The 20944-nt window shown below is 39.4% G+C and overlaps 1 protein-coding gene across 7 annotated transcripts in view; it reads left to right on the forward strand.

Annotated features, from left to right (window-relative positions):
• Window positions 1–20944, forward strand: part of MAPKAP1 (MAPK associated protein 1) — a 231990-nt gene that overhangs the window by 87011 nt on the left and 124035 nt on the right. For all 7 annotated transcript variants that reach the window (XM_025888054.2, XM_025888053.2, XM_073905740.1 and 4 more), the window contains one exon: window positions 19792–19964. In XM_025888054.2, the coding sequence (XP_025743839.1) occupies window positions 19792–19964 (173 nt within the window). The remainder of the gene's footprint in view (window positions 1–19791; window positions 19965–20944) is intronic.

Below are 20944 nucleotides of genomic sequence, written 5' to 3' on the forward strand. Positions count from 1 at the left end.
GAATGAATGAATTAGCATAGTAGGCACTCTGGCATATATTAGACTCTCAAATAGTTTCTCTTACATTAAGTTGAAGCACATGAAACTGCTGACAGTCATGGTTTATAACCTACAAAAATGGCAATTCCACATGGTTTCTCCTAATACTATAGTGACTGAGACAGTAAGTAGGCATGAACTGGAAAAACAAGTGAAGGTTCTCAAGAATGCAATGAATTATACTCCTATCAAAATAGGCAGGCAACTAACGTATACTTAAAACACACACACACACACACACACACACACACACACGCACGCACACGCACACGCCACATCTTCTTTATCCATTCTTCAGTTGATGGACCATTGGGCTATTTCCATTTTCTTGGCTGTTGTAGATAATGTAGATAACGCTGCTATAAACATAGGGGTGCATGTATCCCTTTGAATTAGTGTTTTTGTATTCTTTGGGTAAATACTCAGTAGTGCAATTGCTGGAATGTAGGGTAGTTTTATTTTTAACTTTTTGAAGACCCTTCACGCTGTTTCCCACAGTGGCTGCACCAGCTTGCACTCACACCAACAGTGCAAGAGGCTTCCTTTTTCTCCACATGTTCAGAAAGCTCATTCATTTTCCCTCTAATTTCTTCCACATAAACAGTCTGAGAAACACCCTCCCCTATCTCTGTGCCCAATAAAGATTAAATTTCTTCTTAGTTGATGGTGATTTGGGTTTTGCTCAGTATGGTGAGTATATGTGGTAGTTCTGTGTTCATGTACATTTTGTGCTTTTGTCACTCTCTCTTGTATTTGGAACATAGCATGTGCAATGTTGGCTGTACTTACATAGGCTCTTTCACAAAAGTGCTGTAGGGTGAAAATAAGTAACTTAGGGTCTGCCTTCAACCCATTTCTCCTGGCCACCATCATGTCCGCTGTTTATTGATCATCTGTTCTGTGTAAGGAATATGTTAGATGCTTTAGCCACAGCATCTCAGTGTCCCTATATAATTTATATAGAGTAGGGGCTAAAATCCTGTATAGTATGGAAGGAAACTGAGGCTAAACAGGATTATATGATTTGGGCCAAGAACATAGGACCCTTTATCTTGCTTCAGGGGCCAAATTTTTTTTACTATACCCCATTTCCTCCCATTCTTAGAAAGGGTCTCCTAGAGGGGAAATGAGGACAGCCTTTCTGTAGAATACTCTGTAGCACACTTGGGTGTGTTATCTCTACTGAATTTTCCCATTTCCTTGCCCAGTCCCTTTCCCCCTGCCTGTCTCCCTTTTCTTTTCCTTCTTCCTTTCCTCCCTCTGTTCATTCCTCCTTCCCTCCTTCTGTTTCTCCCACCCACTTTCTGTCTTCTTCCTTCCTTCTTTCCTTCCTCCCTTCCTTTCTCTAAACCTACCTAATGAAGTTTAAATACCAAGATTAAGAAACTACTTAATGTATTTCCTGAAGAAAATTGGATTCTTGAGATATTCCCATTTGATTTTTTTTTTCTGGCACTAAAAATTACCTCTAATTTTAATTTGCTTTCAGAGGAATTACCATTTTTTTAAAATATGCTATTTTAAAACAAGTTAGATTGAATTCCTATCAGCTTTTAAAAGAGTGACCTTCTCAGTCTTTTAAATAATAGGAATTGGAAGTAATTCCTTAATATCTGAGTTTAAGAGAATGACATATTTTGAGTTCTAAGGAAAGCCTGTTTGACCTAGCTGCACAGTTTTTCCTAAACTAGATAACCAAACCAACTTTCTTACTCAGTCTAGGAACTGTGTTGGTGAAACCTCGTCTGTTTGCAGCTGGAGGTTGCACTTTTATTCCTTTGTTGTTCCATTGTTTCCTTTAGGGTGAGGGAGAATAATTAAGGAGTACATCTTTTCTGAGCAGCTGGAATCAGATTCCAGCTGACTGCAGCACCTGCAGAGATGGCCCCTCTGCCTCTGGGTGGCAGGCTGGGATGCCAGCCGTGGAGTCTGCCACGGTGGGCTCCAAGGTGCAGAGATGCGACCGTGCCGCACCACTCCTGCCCTTCTGCGAGCTTCAGATGGCAGCAGTACCAGTGAACGCAGTGTCTGTTTTAGACTAATTAGAGGGATGATTTGTGAAACAGTGGCTATTTATTTAATTAATCACCAGCACAAAACCATAAAACCCATATTTTAAAAATCCCTGTTAGTTTGCCATGTGGTTAATAGATTGGGGCACATTAAAAAGTGACATGGTGATGTATTAAAAATGTTCCACCTAAGTTCCTTCAGAAAGCAATGGAAGCTGTCTGCTTTCAGATGCTGAAGTGTTACCTGCCAGGATTTGACCCGTCAGAGGTTTTAATGTTTGTAAAGGCATTTATCTTTTGAATAGCATCTTCATTAGGACATCTCCTCTTGGAATATTTCAAAATACAAAAATATGTGTAGAATAATTTTTAAAATTATACTTAAAGTGAATTTTGTTAGTTTTTCTTAACAGTGAGGAACTATATTTTCCCATTAGATTATACTATGTTTACTAAGCCTAACAGTGTTTCTTATAGGGTGTTCTTTTCCATTTTGGGGAAAGGGAGTAATTTAATTTAGTAATAAATGCAATAGCATTTTTGTTGCAGCCGTCAGAATTGCATTTTGTTCTGCCCTTATATTATTTTTTATCTAATAGGTACAGAGATAATTGCTATACTTGCTCAGTCTCAGCTCAGGTGAATTGTCGTTTTTGGATAGCAAGATTAAGGTAGAGGGGCACCTGGGTGGCTCAGATGGTTAAGCATCTGCCTTTGGCTCAGGTCATGATCCCAGGGTCCTGGGATCGAGCCCCACATCGGGCTCCTGGCTCAGCGGGGAGCCTGCTTCTCCTTCTCCCTCTGCCTCTCTCCCTGCTCATGCTCTCTCTCTCTGTATCTCTGTGTCTCAAATGAATAAATAAAATCTTTAAAAAAAAAGATTAAGGTAGAATTGATTTGTTTAAGAGATAACACTGGCATTAAAAATGAGTAGAAATGATTTAGATTGTAACAAATGATAGTGGTTTTTATACACACAAACTTCCAGTTGGTTTTCAGTATACATAAATGTGTCTGTGCAAGGTATCCTACACTTTGAGAGAATTTGAGGCCGAATTTGGTATGTGTGTGATTCACTCTTATTTTTAAAAAATTATTCTGAATGGTCACTGTTTCTAATAAGCAGCCCCCCCCCCCAAATTTTAAGATTATGTATGAAAATGTGTTGCTCAGGTGGGTGCTTGTACAGAAATTGTCCAGCTCTTAGGCTTGTGTTTCTCTGCTGTGTTGTATAATTACCTGCTCTGTTAGAAAGGGAGCTCGAATAAAACATGAGCATGTTAATGCAGCCTGGAGCTGATGTGGTGGTGATGATTACAATGCAGATAAAGCATTTCTCATAACTGCTGTTGCCTACTGGAGCCTTTGAAACATCTGGACCTTTAATTGAAAAATAGTGTGGTGCTGTGCAAGGCAGACATGCTAAGTGAAGTCACTAATTTAGAATACAAAAATATAATTGATAAAGTGTTTTATTTACATTGTATTTAAATATTCATACTTTGTTATGCTTTGTATAACAGGGAATTACTGGGTTAAAGTCTCATGAACATAGACAGTTTAAATAAGATAAATTAAGTGAAAATGTTAATGGAATTTTACACTGGAACCAGAAAACAGTTTGTTGTAGGGAGGGCGTGTACTTTTGCATGTATTGGGGCCTTTTAGGGAAGCAAATAGGTTAAGTCCTATTCTCTGGGTTTTGTGCGTGAGAATAAGTAACCATCAGTTGGTAACATAATTGCATTCCATTCTTGTTATTGCTATCATATCTTGTTATTTAGTTAAAAAAAATAAAATGTTTCTTGGCATAATGGTAAATGGCTTTAATGGCAACATTATCACCCAATAAACCAAAGCCTTCCCCACCTCTCGGGGGCAGGTTATCAGAGCCTGCCCAGGAGAGCAGAAGAGCTGGTGAAGGGCGTGCAATTAACCTTTGTCCTGCATTCACAGCAGGGGAACTGACCTACCAGCCTTCCGAGGAAATCCAATTTAATTTAAAATGAATTTGAAAAGACAAATTAGCCATATCTATTTTAATAAGATAAAATCCCGACTCTCCCTATGTCTGGTTTAGTTAGGACCTCAGAGGAGATTAGACTAAGACTCAGGATGAACACAAGGGAAATAATGCCAGGGGGCTGAGGAGAAACCCAGGAGACCCAGGTACCCGAGTGCCTTGTCAGTTTCTGCAAGTGAGCAGGTCTTGGGCTGCCCATTTCCACAGAGAATTGCAACCTGAGATTAGCCTTTGTCTCATCAGACCTTTTGCTTGTGTTGGAGCTTGATGCCATGTTGATGTCATACGCTGCTTGCCCGGCTCTCCAAGGACCGCATTGTTATTTCCCTCCTTTGTCATCATCAGAGCACATTTGGGTACTGCCACCTGGGTAGCCACATTTAGTAATAGATACACCTCACAATTACTGATAAGACTTTTAATCCAGGAGTAAGGATTCTCTGGGGCTCCTCACTTGGTACTTGACCACTGCTTTTTGAAAACTGGAGCAGAGGGTTCTGCCTTCTCTTTGTGGATCTAATGTTGCCATGTGTTTTACCTCTGAAACATAGCCAGTGAGGATTTATGGAGCCCCTTCTATGAGCCCAAAGGCAAGGAAATCCAAAATAGTTTCTGCCTTTTGCCTGTATACACAAGAGGTAACTGCTCCTGGAAGCAGGTACCCTAGTGTCCCTCTGTAGTAGCAGTGGTCTCTGCAGAGCATCATGTGCATGTGACAGGCAGGGCAGCAGGAGGAGTGGCTCAGACCTTCCGTGTGGGTCTCAGCCAGAAGGCTGTTTCCAATCCACCGTCCAGGACTCCCAGTTCTGAAACAGTGGCTGCAACATGAACCAGTAGTCATTGTGACTTTCCCTAAATAACCTGGGCCTGTCCCAGAGTTCTTTGGGACAAAATTCAGCAAGGGGGTAAGGTTTTAGAGTTGAACAGACCGAGGTTAGCATGATGTTCCCCACTTGTTGAGGGATTTGCAGCAGCCTACTTCATGAATCTCTCATTCTTCAGCTTTAAAAGGGAGTGAGCAACCCTCATAGGACTATTGGGCACATTAAATTAGATAATGTATGAAAAGTACTTGGACCCTGGTAGGTGTCCCAACAAATGGCAGGCAGTACTTGTGACCTGCCCTTTGCAGAGAGCACTGTGGTGGCCAGCACAAGGGGCTGCGTTCAGAGGAATGGGGTCTTCATGCCTAGTCCCACCTCCCACTAAGGCTGTCCACTCTGTAGCTGGCTAGCTTTCCTTCGTATGGCTAGGCTGATTACCTAATTGTGAGCAGTGTGACTCACAGAGGGCTTTTATTTTTTAAACTACTCAGTGCTGACAGTTTTATCCAGTGGATCCTGTTGTCCTCTCGGTTTTAAAAATAAAGTTTTCGGGGGGGGGTGCCTGGGTGGCTCAGTCAGTTAAGCATCCAACTCTTGAGTTTGGCTCAGGTCATGGTCTCAGGGTTGTGAGATCGAGCCTCATGTCAGGCTCCACGCTCAGCATGGAGCTTGCCTAAGATTCTCTCTCCCTCCTCTGACCCTCCCCCTGCTCGCACTCTCACTCTCTGTCTCCTTCCCTCTCTCCAAAAATGAATGAATGAATGAATGAATGAATGAATGAATGAGTGAATGAATAAAAATGAAGTTTTCTGCCACCACTTTTCCTTTCATTGTATCTGAGGGACATGTGGGATAAAGGCCTGACGGACATTTTGGGCTGCTTCTCAATTGTAAATTTTGTGTATAGTTAGAAGTGATTCTTTCCCACAGGAAGTGTTGTTCTAGATACATAATAATTGGGGCACCTGAGTGGGTCAGTCGTTAAGCATCTGCCTTCAGCTCAGGTCATGATCCCAGGGTCCTGGGATCGAGCCCCGCATCGGGCTCCCTGTTCAGCGGGAAGTCTGCTTCTCCCTCTCCCACTCCCCCTGCTTGTGTTCCCTCTCTCACTGTCTCTCTCTGTCAAATAAATAAGTAAAATCTTAAAAAAAAAGATGTAGATAAATAATAATTTAGCTCTTCTTTTTCTTGCTGCTGTTTGTATTTCAACATGTATTTGCAAACTGTTAAAACCAAACTTTCTCAAATGGCTCTTTGCCATTGTATCATTTTCATAATGTCAAAAACATAATATATTTTCTGCTGCAGACAAGCATCTTTCTTTGTCACCAGAGGTATAGGTTCTTTGTGTGGCCTTTTCCTATATAGAATAACACCTATCCCAGTTATTTCACATGTGCATTTTGAGGATGAAAGTGAATGTCGTAATTGGAGAAATGCAAAGCTATTTATTTCCATTTTGTCTGATGTTTTTACATTGTTTGCTAGGAGGTGCGTCAGGGATTTGAATTAATTATAATTACTGAAGAGACATATACTGATTGAACAAATAAAGTAGTAAGCCCATTTGTGGCAAGGCCATCTAATTAAATTCTAACTTTGGATAAGCTAGATGTGCATGAAAGATTAATTTTAAGAGGTTTTTATGACTTACTAAATAATGATTCAGTAAAATTTTTGAATTCTATCATTAAGAAATATTGAATCTTAAAGTGATAAAACACTTAGTCATGAACATACTACTGTGTAGAAATTTGTGGGTTTTTAAAAAACTGTTCAGAATTAAGGACACAATAAAATTTTTAAGGTGTATATTGACGTTTAATATTTTGTAATATTTAATCAGCTAAAGCCCTACAAGAAATGAATAGGATATATGCACCTGAATTATGACCTTCAATATTTATACAATTTTATATTCTCAAAATACTTCACTATCTCAGGAATCAAATTGTCCTTGGGCATAGTGGAGGGTTGTACCAAATTTTCCATATAATTTAGGAGAATGATTATAGCTGTACTGTAACCTTTTCTAGAGATACATCATCTAGTAATGGAGCCAAGTATACATTCTCCATTGAGTTTTAATTTTAAAAGTTGATATTAAATCTTAAAAAGACTCATTATATTATGGTAATTGATAGAGTTTAAAACATGTAACTCTTCTTTATGGTTTTAAAAAACCTATTTTTACTTTTAAAGCATATTGATTTTATTATATAAATGATTTAATAATGAAGAGGTCCCTATACTTACCCTAGGTGATGGGGCTTAGTTCGTGCAAATTACTTTTCCCTGATATTATCATCATTATAGAAGCCATTGTTTGTATAATTAAATGCAAAGTGCTGTGTAACATTAATGATCTAAAGAATCCCACAATGGCTATGAAAATTCAAAGTGGACACTTTACATTCCATTATGCTTTAAGATGGCTGGATTGTACTTGTGTGAGAGCACCTTCTGGTATGTGCTGTAACCATCCCCAGGCTAGATGAGAAGAGGGTGCAATGGCTTTTCTCTCTTAATGACTGAGATAGAGACCTTTCCCTATTGCCTCTGCTTCTCAATTTTATGTTTATTTGAAGGGACGATTTATCTAAAGATCTGCCTGGTCTGATTAACAACTTGGGTAACAATAATGAATAACTGACATCTGTATAACAGTTTGCAGTTCACATGCTTTATTTTTACTTTATACACCCTACCATTCTCATTTCTGTTTTATGGCTAAGGAAATTGACTTTCAGAGAGGTTATGGGCTTGCCCAAGTTTGCACAGCTCAAGGCTGGCAGGGCCATGGTCCAGACCAGTTCTGTAGACTCTGCAAAGAGTTACCGAGCAAATATAACCCACAGCGGTAAAAACCGACAGTATCAGGAACTGCTTTCTGAATATAAGACTTTGGTTGTTATTCCTGATGCAGTTTATGGGTAGGCTTTCATTTTTTACCTTCATCCTCCCCCCCTCCCCATTTTGTAAAATGTCTTACCTGTATTTGAACAAGTTGATTTCTTGAAACAAAAGAATTATTCAAGGCTATTACTCAAATTTCACTTGATAACAGATTGTTTAAACCAAGAGCTGTAGGCATTTTATTTTTTTCAAAAGTGGAAGAAGGCCCTGTCAGTGCATCAAAATTTGGAGGATTTATTTTTAATAGAGAAAACCTTTCCTGAGAGCAACAACCCCCTTTCCTGTTTTGGGTCCAGGACTATAGATTTACATTTGCCATAGATGCTGTCGAAAGAAAAATTATGAAAATCACTAGCCTAAGAAAAACCAATGGAAGTGATATTTTCTATGCTGTGTTATAGTAATAGTCTGGCTCATTCCATGGTACTTAGTAATGAAGTTATTTTGTTTGAGGCTCTCAGATACATGAAGGGTGTCTGTGGAAGTGGAGGTAGATTAGTTTCAGTGTCCTGAGGGCTAGAACTAAGATCAGTGGGTAAAATCTGCAGAGTGTACCTCAATAGACGGAAACATGTTTCAGCCATCAAAACTGTTTGCCTAGAGACTGAAGCAAAGCATCGCCTCTGAAGGTGGCAGGACTTCATCAGTAAAGGTATTCAGGAGAGGTTGTAGATCAGCCATTTGGTGAAAATGTTTTAGAGTGGACAAGTCTTAAAAATTCCTTGCCATTTTAAAAGTCTATGAGTGGCAATAAAGTGTTTGTTTTTTAAGTCTGTGAATGTAAAAGCAGGGTGGGGGAAGGAAACCTAATCAACAGCCAACATTTCTTGAGCATTCAGTATGGACTAGACACAGTGGTAAGTGCTTTTAATATGCACAGTATATCATTGAATCCTTTCAACAACTCCATGAGGAGGAACTTTTATAATCTATTTCTGTGTGGAAATAGTGACTCAGAGAGGTTAAATAAAATTGCCCAAGGACACACTATAAATGACATTGCTGAGAATTGAACCCAGGTCTTTCTGACTACACAACTTAATGCTTTTAACCACCACACTGCACTGCTTTACTAGCTCCTATTAATATAATAAGGATCCTGGAAGTACCCACATCAGAACTTGACCTTGTTAAAGAAAGAGTGACAGTTGACATTCCTAATAATAAAAGCTTAATGGAACCAAGGTTGGTGATTCAGAAGAAATTAATGAGATTTTGTCAATTTTATTTTAAACTTAACTTGTCAGAAAATACAGTGTCCAGTGACAAACTGTAGAAATGTTTTTGACAAATTAACCTGACTACAGGTGCCAGATCAGGGAAATGTTAATTTAATAGCCTTTAAACATTCCAGATTTATTGAGGGTTAAGATAGCACTACATAGCCAAGCCCCTAGCTCTGAATAGATTTGTCATAGAATTTTATACAAAATCTATTCATAAGTTCAATGCTACCATTTTGAATGTGAAAAAGTGAGTTCTTTCTCTGAGCCCATAAAGCCAGCATTTTATTGATAGTAAAAGGCTACCGTCTGGTGTTTGGGTTCGTTTTTTACCCCCTCCCCATGTACACCTTCTTTATTTCTCATAGCCAGTTAAACCTGGCTTAGACTATAGGCCAGATTTTGTTCAAAATCATTACTCTGAACAAACAAAGTCCCTTAATCATCATCAGGGTAATGATGATTTCAGACCTCTGTACGAAGTGTGGATACCATATTTTTAAAGACTAGACTATAGCTCTACACTGGGCATGGAGCCTACTTAAAAAATAATAATAAATAATAAAATAAAGACTAGGCCATAAATTGGTAGAATATGGCATCCTTTGATCCTTGCTGTGGGAGTTAGGGAGGAAGATACTGGTGAAATGGGACTGCAGCCATTCCTTTAAGAGAGTTTTAACTTTTGAAGGCTACAAATAACCCTTTTATCAATTTGCATCATTACATTGTCTGCATACACTGATATATTTATTTCTGCATTAAAATTGCATATAATGATCTGCTTGTGCAGTTGTGACTAATGGAATAATGTTGCCTGCTTTTTGTCTCTTTAATTGCAGAAGCCAAGCTGTCTATCCTTTCTGTTTCTTTCCCTTGATAGAGAAATTGAACACTTAGCAACAGTTTTGAGATCTGATATTGTTTATTATTGACAAGCCTTGATGTTAAGTATTGCTGCTAACTGAACCTTCTGTCCTTGAGACTTAATTCAGCTCACTTTTTTTTTTTAGATTTTAATTAATTAATTATTTATGTATTTATTGAGAGAGAGAGAGAGCAGGAGCAGCAGGGAGGGGCAGAAGGAGAGGAAGAATCTCAAGCAGACGCCACACTGAGCACAGAGCCCAACACTGGGGCTTGATCTCACAACCCTGAGATCATGACCTGAGTCAAAATCTAGAGTCAGAGGCTCAACTGACTGAGCCACCAGGTGCCCCCAGCTAATTCACTTTATATGGATGTTTCTTAATTCAAGATTATTTTGAACTGAATACTGTCTGTTCTTCTTGCTTTCCCTGTTTTGGAAACTATCAGGTGCATAATTTTGAAATTAATTTTATGATAGGCAGCAAATTGTATGCTATTTCAATTAATGAGATCAGATGGGGAAAACCTGGTTATAGATATAATGTTTTAATTCATCATCATGTTCAAATTCTATATATTTCAATTCTGTATCAATTCACATTCTATATACTGAAGTTATTTTAAATTTTTAAGCTTTTGCATTTTATGAACTGCTTATTAATTGGATGATCTGTGGTTCATAATATTGCTGTTTCATGATTGCCATAAAGATGGTTTTCAAAAGACTGATCAGTATGTATCGCAAGCCCCAAAACATTCATACTCTTTGACCCAGTGATCTACTCTGAGGAATATGTGCACAAACATTTATATAAGAGAATGTTTATGGGAATGTTATTTATAGTAGTGAAATATTAGAAACAATGTCCATATTTAACAGTGGAGGGATGGGTTGATAGTACCTCTGTATGCTATAATGTGCAGGTATTTAAAATCATGTGTTGAAAGAATACTAATCATTTATTCCATCAGTATGTATAAGTAACTACTATATGTCAGGCTTGTTATTAGGTGCTGAATATGTTTTAGAGAAGAAAGGGGATTCCTAAAGAACAAGATCTGGGAAGTAGAAGAGGTATAGCCAGTTTACCTGGGGCAGGAGAGAAGTGGTAGGTCTTTAGGTCTGGTGGGTCCATTATGAAAGATACTCTAAGGAATCCTTCAATAAGCTAATTAAGCTAATGCCATACCCCTACTACATTCTACACCGTAGGAGAATGCAAAATGAGTGAGGCACAGCTTTTCCCTTTGCATAACTCACACTTGCATGAGAAGGTGGGAAGGAGGTGGTGAGGGTAGGTAGAGAAAAACTAAAACCATAAGGCTGTGCAAGTTAAACTTCTAGGGAACAAAGCAGAGGGAATTTGGACTTCTACCTTCTTGGAAGAGAGACATTTGAAATTGACAGAAGAAGGGGTACATTTCTTGCTCAGTGACTATGTGCCAGGCATTCTATATACATCTTATTTGCTTTTCCAAGTAAGGAATTAGAGGTTCTGAGAGGTGTAGTTACTTGCCTGATGTCTAAAGTCAGGAGGCTAAGGAAGTGGCAGAGGTAGGATTCAAACCTGGATCTGGCTGACCCCAGGTCTTGTGCTCTTAACTACCATTCAGTCTGCTCTAGCAGTGATACACTGGGACCAGAATGGGATGGGTGCTAAATGCCCTGCTAAGAAACAGGCATGCTGACACTGGGGAGAGATATTATATACTTTTTTCTGAGTTGGTGACTGGCCTGGGCCAGTGATTTGAGTCAAACCACATTGATCGATGGAGGGAGATAACAAGTTTGGAAGAGAGAAGAGATTTGAGAGACAGGGAGATAGTTGGGAGATTGCTGCATGCAGTGGTCTCACGGAGGCCTGATGAAGCTTGCACTAGGGCTGTGCTGCTGAGGTTTGGGAAGGATTTGAGAGACATTTCAGAGGCAGTTGGAGGCTGATGAGACAGAGGAGTTAAGTAAGGTCCCTAGCCTGAGTGACAGGGTGGGTGAGGAAAGCCCTAACTGAGATGGAACATGGAATAAGAGACAAGCTGATGAAGAAAATCGGCCTTGGACATGTTGAGCTTGAGACTCTGGCCCGCATTTGCGGAGCCATCAAGTCACGCAGAGGCCATGAGACATGAACTCTGGAGTCTGGTTGGTCTTCATGAATTGCATTTGTGTCGAGGAATCGTTTTGCTACAGGGAGTACTTTTCTTTTTGTTCTGAAACCTGAATTGGGGGCATTCCTTGATTTAGAGGCTGCTCTGGAGAGTGTTGTTCAGCTCCAAATTTGTCAGCTCATTGTAGGTTTCTTACTTTTTATTATTATTATTTTTTAAAGATTTTGTTTATTTATTTGACAGAGAGAGACACAGTGAGAGAGGGAACACAAACAGGGGGAGTGGAAGAGGGAGAAGCAGGCTTCCCGCAGAGCAGGAAGTCCGATACAGGGCTTGATCTCAGGACCCTGGGATCACAACCTGAGCCATCTAGGCGCCCCTTATTATTTTTTTAAAATAAAAATTATTTAGCCTGCCATAGGAAGGTGTCTGAGTTATATTTTCAACTTATTTTTTCCAACAGCCTGTCACAGCACCTGGCACATAGTGTGTTCTTAATAAATTTTGCCAGATGACTTAATAACATAGGCTACATTTTGAAAACTGATCCTCTCTTTATCTTACCTAAAACTCTTAAGCCCTGTATGGTGGTTCTTTCTATATCCTTTTTTGTTTATAATTGTAACATTTACTATTTTGTTGCTGATTGTAAAAGTAGTATATGTTCATCATAGAAAATGCAAAAAAATATAAAGTAGAAAATTAAAATCACTCAATCCCATGTCTCAGAGACAACTCCTGTTCATTTTTTGTGTATTGGTATGGTATCTTTTCCTTAGGTTAATGATTCTGTTGAATGGAAGGGTATTTTTTTTTTTAATCTAGGCCTTTGCCAACCCCTTTTAGTCTGAGTTGCTTCTGAGCTCTCATGACAGCCTGTACTTTCCCCCTCTTAAAGCTTTTATCACATAGTACAGTGTAGACCCTTCAGCAGACTGTGAGTTTGATGAGGGTCTATCTGCATTGAATCTCACTTGATTTTGTCTTCAGAGTCCAGCATGGTGTTTCAGTGGGTGTTCATTCCATGCATGGGTGACTGAGAAAGATGGCGCTAACCCATTTTCCCTATTTCTGTGTTGACCACTTCTTTGTGCTCTAATTATGCCTCTGTTTCTCCAATTCCATATTGTGGAACACATAAATTGCCATGCAGTAAAACTGTATGATACGATCTTTGTTTATTGCTAGTTGCTTTTTAATAGATGTTGGGTCTTTGGAATATTGCTTGCCTTGATGTGTGATGAATACTTTTAATCCTTTGGTCACTTTTTTTTTATACGTTAATTACTTTCTATTATGTTGATGGATTGTTTTATGTTTTAGATGGTTCCCTCTAAATATTGCAGCACAGGGACTATTAGGTAGAGCTAACTGCCACCACCTTGAGTTTTTTCAGAAGAGGTTCCTTATTAAAAAATACATAATTTCAGGGCTTGTCCAAGGCACTTTTTCCCATCATCAGTGCCTCAAGATGGAATTAGAAGATTAAAAAGATAAAGTGCTTCATTCATTTAATAAGTACCATATTTATTCTCATAGTTTTCCCCACACTTGCTATTTCCCCACACTTGGTATTTCAATAAAGAGGATAAAGGAATTCATAGGAGCACCATGTAACTGTCTGCCGTGCAGTCAGCTGACAATGGCAAAGTTCTCTAGAGTCTTGGTCCCCTAATACTTCTCCTTGGTCAACTCTTCAGAATTCACTCCTTTTGTAGGAGACTGCTTTAGGCAGTGCTTTTGATGTGTTTGACGAGGTCAGGGTGGGAGGGAGGGATTCAGGTCTTGGAGAGTAGAGATTGATTACATTTAAAAGAACTTCAGAGAAAGAAGTCATTGGTGTTTAAAGTAGGGGCTTTTGAGTCAGACATGAGTTTGAGCTCTGCTCTTCCACTTTGGTTGTGGGAGCTTGAGCAGATGACTATAGCCTTATAAGCCTTAGTTTTCTCATGTATAATATTAGGGTAATGATAGAATTCTGCCTCATATAGTGATTGTGAGAATTAAATGAGGTAATTTACACAAACATTTACCAGGGCTTATTTAACAGCTCTTAATAAATGCTGGCTCTTGTTATAATAAATATTATTAGGGTTCCTTACAGCATCCATCTTTGTCATGTGACTGTGTGATTGGCCTGAGAAATGAGTCTGATTTGAAAACTTAGGCTCTTTCTGGCACATTGCTCTGCATTTCTAAGGCACTTTACAGTTTGTGAAATACATTCACATTTCTCATTGTGATTCCTATAGCCCCTCAGCTCCAGTTCTTCAGAAGGAAAGGGAGGAATAAACCAGATTGGCTGGGTCTGAAAAGGAGGTTGAGAAGAGAGTGGTAAGAGGGCAATAAACCCACTTTAGAAAGCTTGTTTTTAATTTTAACCCTTTGACTGACAAGGTCAAAACACTTGCTATTTAGAGACAGCTAGCTATTGGAATTACTATTTCCCAGCTGAAAAACATGCATGGGTGTGTATGCATGTATCTGTGTGCATGCATGAGTGAGAGAGAGAGCATTATTGTAAGAGAATTCTTTTTAATTATTTGTTTTATGGCAGGCAAGACTAAAAAAAAAGTCAGTGAATCTAATATTAGATTCTGGGTCATATGCGAAGTGAAATTTCTCTAAAGTTAAAAAAACTGATTCTTTGTATTTCCTTACCCTAGTTCTGATCTTTTTTTTTTTCTATCCTAGAGTTAGAGTGTTAAAGATGGAACCACTTTGTTCAAGTACCTCCATCTCCATCCACTACCAGGAAACAGACCCGTAGAGGAAGATGGATGGGTGGGGGAAACTAACATTATTGAGTTATTGCCATGTTGTCCTGGTAGGCATTTTGAGTCATCCATGCATTCATTCTGTAGTTCAACAGATTTTTTTGGAGAATTGTCTGTGCACCAGGCACAGTGTTAGCCATTGTATATAGAGAAGTAAACAAAGCAGGCATTATTATGGCTGCTCTCTTGGAAGGTCAGAGGCCAGTGAGGAAGGCATAGGCTGAAGGTGTACATAAATAAATACATAATATCGAACTGTTAAGTGCTATAAAGGAAATGAACAGGTTATGTGTAAGAGAGTAACTATGGAAGGGGCTTCTTTCTACAGGATTATCAGTGAAGGCTTCTCTGAGGCGGTGTCGTGGGCTGAGCCTTCAATAATAACAATATTAGTAATTAATAATAATCCTCACAAGGGTACTCTGATAGGTAGGTCCTATTATTATCATTTTACATATGAGGCAATGGAAGAACAGAGAGATGAAGTAACCTGCCCAGAGCCATACTTTAGAGGATGCAAAGATAATAAGAAAGAGCCTTCTAGATGTAGTGAATAGCACTTGCTGTGTTCTTGAAAGTGGGAGAAACAGGTACACACAACACATTCAGGGCACTTCTAGAAGGCCAGTGTAGCTGAACTATGATAAGCAGGCCGGGGAGCAGCAGTAAATGATGTTGGAGAGTTAGGCAGGGGTCAGATCATGCAGTGCTTTGTTGGACACTGCAGGAAATTTGGATTTTATTCAAAGTATCTTGGAACCACTCATTGAAGGAATTTAAGCAGAGGTGTAATATCAAATTTGAGTTAAAAAAAAATCTAGCTTGTGTTTCAAGAACAAATTGAAGTAGGCAAGAGTATAGGAGGTCAGGAATCTATTAGAACAGTCCAGATGAAATTTCATGGTATTTTGGTGGCAGTAGAGATGCAGAGAAGTGGGATGGTTTGGAAATACATATTTTTTAATTTTGAAAATTGAGTTAAAACTCACATAGAATTTACTGTTTTAATGATCTTAAAGTGTATAATTTTGTGGTTTTCAGTATATTCACAATGTTATACAGCTATCACCACTATCTAACTCCAGAACAATTCCATCAGCCCAAAAAGAAACTTCATACTTCTAAATTCCCTGTACCCCCTCCCCATATCCTGGCAACCAGTAGTCTTTTTATTTCTATAGATTTGCCTATTCTGGATATTTCATATAACTGGGTTCACATTTATGAAATGGCTTCCTTCTTTTATGCCTGGCTTCCTTCTCTTAACATAATGTTTTCAAGCTTCATCCATGTTGTAGCATGTCAGTACTTCATTCCTTTTTATGGCTGAGTAATACTCCATTATATGCATTTTGCCTATCAGTTGATGGACATCTGGATTGTTTCCATTCTTTGGTCATTATGAATAATGCTGCTGTGTACACTTATGTACACATTTTCAGTTCCCTTTGAGTACACCTAGGAATGGAATTGCTGAGTCATATGGTAACTCTATGTTTAAGTTTTGAGAAACTGACAAACTGTTTTTCCATAATGACTGCATCATTTTACATCTTCAACAATGTATGAGGGTTCTAACATCTTCATATCCTTGCTCATCTTTCTTTTCTATTAAAAAAAATTATTACCATCCTAGTGATTGCGAAGTGGTATCTCATTATGATTTGGATTTGCATTTCCTTAATGAATAATGATGTTGAACATTTTTTCATGTGTTTATTGGCCATTTGTATATTTTCTTTGGAGAAATATCTATTCAAATTCTTTGCCCTTTTAAAGATTGGAGGTGTTGCCTGGGTGCTTAGTGGGTTAAGTGTCTGACTCTTGATTTTGGCTCAGGTCATGATCGCAGGGTCATGAGATTGAGCCCCTTATCAGGCTCCACACTCTGCAGGGTGTCTGTTTGGGATTCTCTCTCCTCCTCTCCCTTTGCCCCTCCCCCTGCTCGCTCGCTCTCTCTCAAATAAATAAATAAATCTTTAAAGATTGGATTGTCTTTTTGTTGAGTCATAAGAATTACTCTGGGTACTAAATTTTTGTCAAATATATGATTGGCATATATTTTCTCCCATTCTGTGGCTTGTGTTTTCATTTTCTTGATAGTGTCCTTTGAGGCACAAAAGTTTTCAATTTTTAAAAAGTCCAGTTTATTTCATTTGTTGCTTTTAGTGTCATGTTAAAGAAATCATTGCCTAATCAAAGGTCATGAAGAAGTTACACCTATATTTCCTTCTAAAAGTTTTAGCCTTAAACTTAGGTCTTTGATCCATTTTTTTAAAAGATTTTATTTTTTATTTGTCAGAGAAGAGAGAGAGAGAGCACAAGCAGGGGGAGTAGCAGGCAGAAGGAGAAGTAGGCTCCCTGCCAAGCAAGGAGCCCCATGTGGGAATTGTCATGACCCCAGCCAAAGGCAGGAGCTTAACTGACTGAGCCACCCAGGCATCCTGGTGTATTTTGAGTTAATATTTGTATATGATGTGAGGTAAGGGTCTAAATTCATTCTTTTGTGTGTGGCTATCCAGTTGTCCCATTTGCTGAAAAGACTATTTTTTCTCTGTTGAAATATATTTTTGCAGTAGACACTAGAACTTACTAAGGGAGTAGGTAGAAGGCAGGAGGAAAAAAGAAGAATCAAGATTACTGATTTAAGGAGCTGGGTTTGTGGTGGTAGCATTTACTAAAATGAGGGAGAGTGTTGTTATTTGGGGTGGGATGGAGTGAGGAATAGTGAAAAGTTCAGATTTGAACTTGAGTTTAACTTGTGTGTGACACTTTTCTGCCTATTCTGTAGACAGTTTGATGTATGAATTTGGAATTCCAGGGAGAAGTTTGAGATGGAGATAAGATTTGGGTGTCAACAGGATATAGATTATACTATAGCTTTGGGGCTGTGAGATCACCTAGGGACGAAATATACAGAAAGACAAAAGAGAGCCCAATCTAGAGGCCAAGGAATGCTAACAAACAGAGACTGTAGAGGTGAAGAAATCTGCAAAGGAGACTGAGAATGAGAGACCAGAGAGGATTGAAAAAAACCAAGAGTGTATATCATGGAAGCCAAGAGGGGAAGAGGTTGATAATGTAGGAGAAGGGTAAAGTAAGTGAAGGACTAAAGTCCTTGGGAAAGTAAGAGCCAAAGGGACACAGAACGTAAGTAGAGAGATTAACCTTTAATGAGATGTGTGACACTCCAGTGTAGGGGGTGTATGTGGTTAAATCCAGGTAAGTTTGTGAATTTAATTATGGGAGGATAAGAGAATTCCTTTCTGAAAGGTCTTCTTAATGAAGAATAAGAATATTTCTCATCTTTTGGCAGTATATGAGCAAAGTATAGGAGCTGAGTTCAAGGCGGGCTCATGAGGAGTTTGAGAAGAGAAGCAAAAGTATGCAGTGGTGGTCTTTCATAGGGTACAGATTGGGTCAGGAGATGTAATAGGCGTGCTATACAATGTTGAGTGTTTGAGGTTTATCATCATGAATTTAAAGTCAAAACAGTCTGTGCAGTTACGTGATTTTTCTCCAGCAATGTTTAGTTGGGGAGTGCAGAGGGTTGGGTTCATCCAAGATTGACATTCTGCCAGTTGAGTCCCATGGAGGAAGAGAGACTTAAAACTGTATTTACAAAGGAGTGATTACAATGGTTGATCATGTAATCTGGAGGGTGGTGTTGGGAAATAAGGGTGACATCATTTGTAGTGGTGGGTCAGTAAGTTGTGGGTTGAAGAATTTGGGGGACTACTTGAACAAGTGAGATGAAAGTATATTAAAGTATAGTCAGTGAATAGATGTTCTAATTTGAGATTTCAGAGTTGGTACAGATCCCTGGTGTACCCACTGCAGTAAGTGATTCAAGGTGGAATGGATGAAAAGACATGGGATGACATGGTCTAGGGATTGAGATACTTGGGTATTACATGGATTTTCCTTTAGATGGAATTGCCAAGAATAATGATAGGTGCTGGGGGTGGAAAGAAGACTCCTCAGTGAGGGAGAAGCATGACTGGAAGATTGGTGGATAACAGAAACAAAAAAGTAGGGGTAGAGGATAGTATAGTTGGAGGGCTTGGGTCTCAAAGGAACAGGAATTTTTGCAAGAAAGGAGAAATAATGGTTCGGAAGTAGTGGGGACAAGAATAACTATTCAACCTCCTGGCCTTGAGGACTTGGGGTTTAAAAAAGAAAAATGCAGAACAGTCTTCTGGATAGCAGAGGAAGCGGTATCTTCAATGACCAGCAAGTTTCAATTAAGACAGAGAGGCAGAAGGAGTGTTTTTGTTTTTGTTTTTGTTTTTGTTTTTGTTTTTTAAGAAGTGATTTATGGAAGTTTGCTGATTAGTGCAGGAATTCAGAGACGAGTGGAAGTTTCAGGAGGGAGAAGGGTTAAGTGTGTGGGAGGGATTGAGGATTTATAGAGCAGTGGGGGTATTGTAGTTAGGACAATAATAGAAGACCAGGGACCTTTGAGCTTCAGTGTAGATGACTGAAATAAACAGGTGTACTGCATAAGGGAATTAGCCCCCTAGGCTCAGAGAAGGGCAAGCCCTTGGTTCCAGTGCTTGCAGGCCTGAATGCTTCCTCACGAGGTATGGCAGCTTCCCATGCAGCTTATCCCAAAGTCTCAAGGAGTGATGTGGCAATTTTTAGGGAGAGCAGTTGATGTCAGGGTCTAATGGTGACTTGTCCAAGGCCACACCAAATATGTAGCAAAGCACATGTCCTGACACCAAACATCAGGTCTGCTCACCACTCTTCATTTGTTTATTTTGGTTGTAGTGTTCATTTACTTTACTGCGGGCAGAGCTGGATCTATTAGACCATTAGAAAATGAAAATTAAAGGGAAAAAACCCTTAAAACTAGACAGTTTGGGGGCCATTTGAGACATTTAAGGAGGTCTGTGCCAAAAGGATGAGAAATGGCCGGTGAGCAGTCATTGTGGCCCAAGTGGGGTCTGCATGACCATGACTATATGCTTTACTCTCATGCATGTGTTCTGTCCACAGGGTCATGTAGGCACAACAGCAACCAAGAAGATCGACGTCTACCTCCCCCTGCACTCGAGCCAGGACAGACTGCTGCCAATGACCGTGGTGACAATGGCCAGCGCCAGGGTGCAGGACCTGATCGGACTCATCTGCTGGCAGTACACAAGTGAAGGACGGGAGCCAAAGCTCAAGTAATTCTTCCTCTTTTTGGCTGCTCTAGTTTCTGGCTGTCTTCTGGCCACCCCGGCTGCATTCTGGCCCCAGTCAGTCTTTCTGGGCATTAGTCTGGGAACCAGACGTCCACACGGATCCGGGTCAGGTTGCTCACCAGATCTTGGGCCTGTGTGTCTCAGGCTTATCTCAGAGAATCTGCTTACAGAGTAGACTGATAAGTTTGTGAATCCAGACATGAGGAAATATATTTTAGCAGTTTTCAAACCCTTTTATGAAAAAAATGCTTGCTGGTAAAAGTTGCATGGGAGGCCATAGGAGGGAACTAATATTTGTTGAACACCTACCATGAGTTGGGCACTAATGCTGACCTCTATGTACCAAAGTTCTCGTTTAATTCTCCTGGCTCTCTGTGAGGTAAGCATCATGATCCTTATTCTGCAGAGGAGGAAATTCAGAATCAGAGAATTGATATTTGCTAAAGGTCACACCGATGGGAGATGGCAGAATCAAGATTTGACTCCTGGTCTGTTTGATGCTAAGGTTTTTGCACTATTTCCTTTTGGTCTGAATTACAGTTTTCTTTATTATTAGTCAGTGGCACAGTTTTTTTCTCATTCTCTAAGCTCTGTTCGTGATGAAATAATTACATTAAAAATGTAGCACTTGAAAGTAGACTCTCTGCCTGTATATCATAACCCGAACATGAAAGTGCTTTGCCACGTTGGTTCCCCCATACTTAAATGTCGTATCTGATAGCCATCCTCTTCTAGTTTTCTGTGCTCTCTTGAGCAATAGCGTTTGGCATACAGCAAAATGTAGTGGAGACCTTCATTTTGGAATGGATTCTCATGGAGACTTTTTCTTCTCTTAGAATGGTCCAGTCTGTGGTCAGTTGTTTTGCTGTTTTTTTCTTCTTGAGGTGTATTAAATTCATACTTAAAATTATTCTTTGGGGGCACCTGGGTGGCTCAGTCAGTTAAGTGTCCGGCTCTGGATT

The sequence above is a fragment of the Callorhinus ursinus genome, unplaced genomic scaffold (genome assembly GCF_003265705.2).
Source record: "Callorhinus ursinus isolate GAN/ISIS: 27379988/994484 unplaced genomic scaffold, GSC_fseal_2.0 scaffold24, whole genome shotgun sequence".
NCBI classification, from domain to species: domain Eukaryota; kingdom Metazoa; phylum Chordata; class Mammalia; order Carnivora; family Otariidae; genus Callorhinus; species Callorhinus ursinus.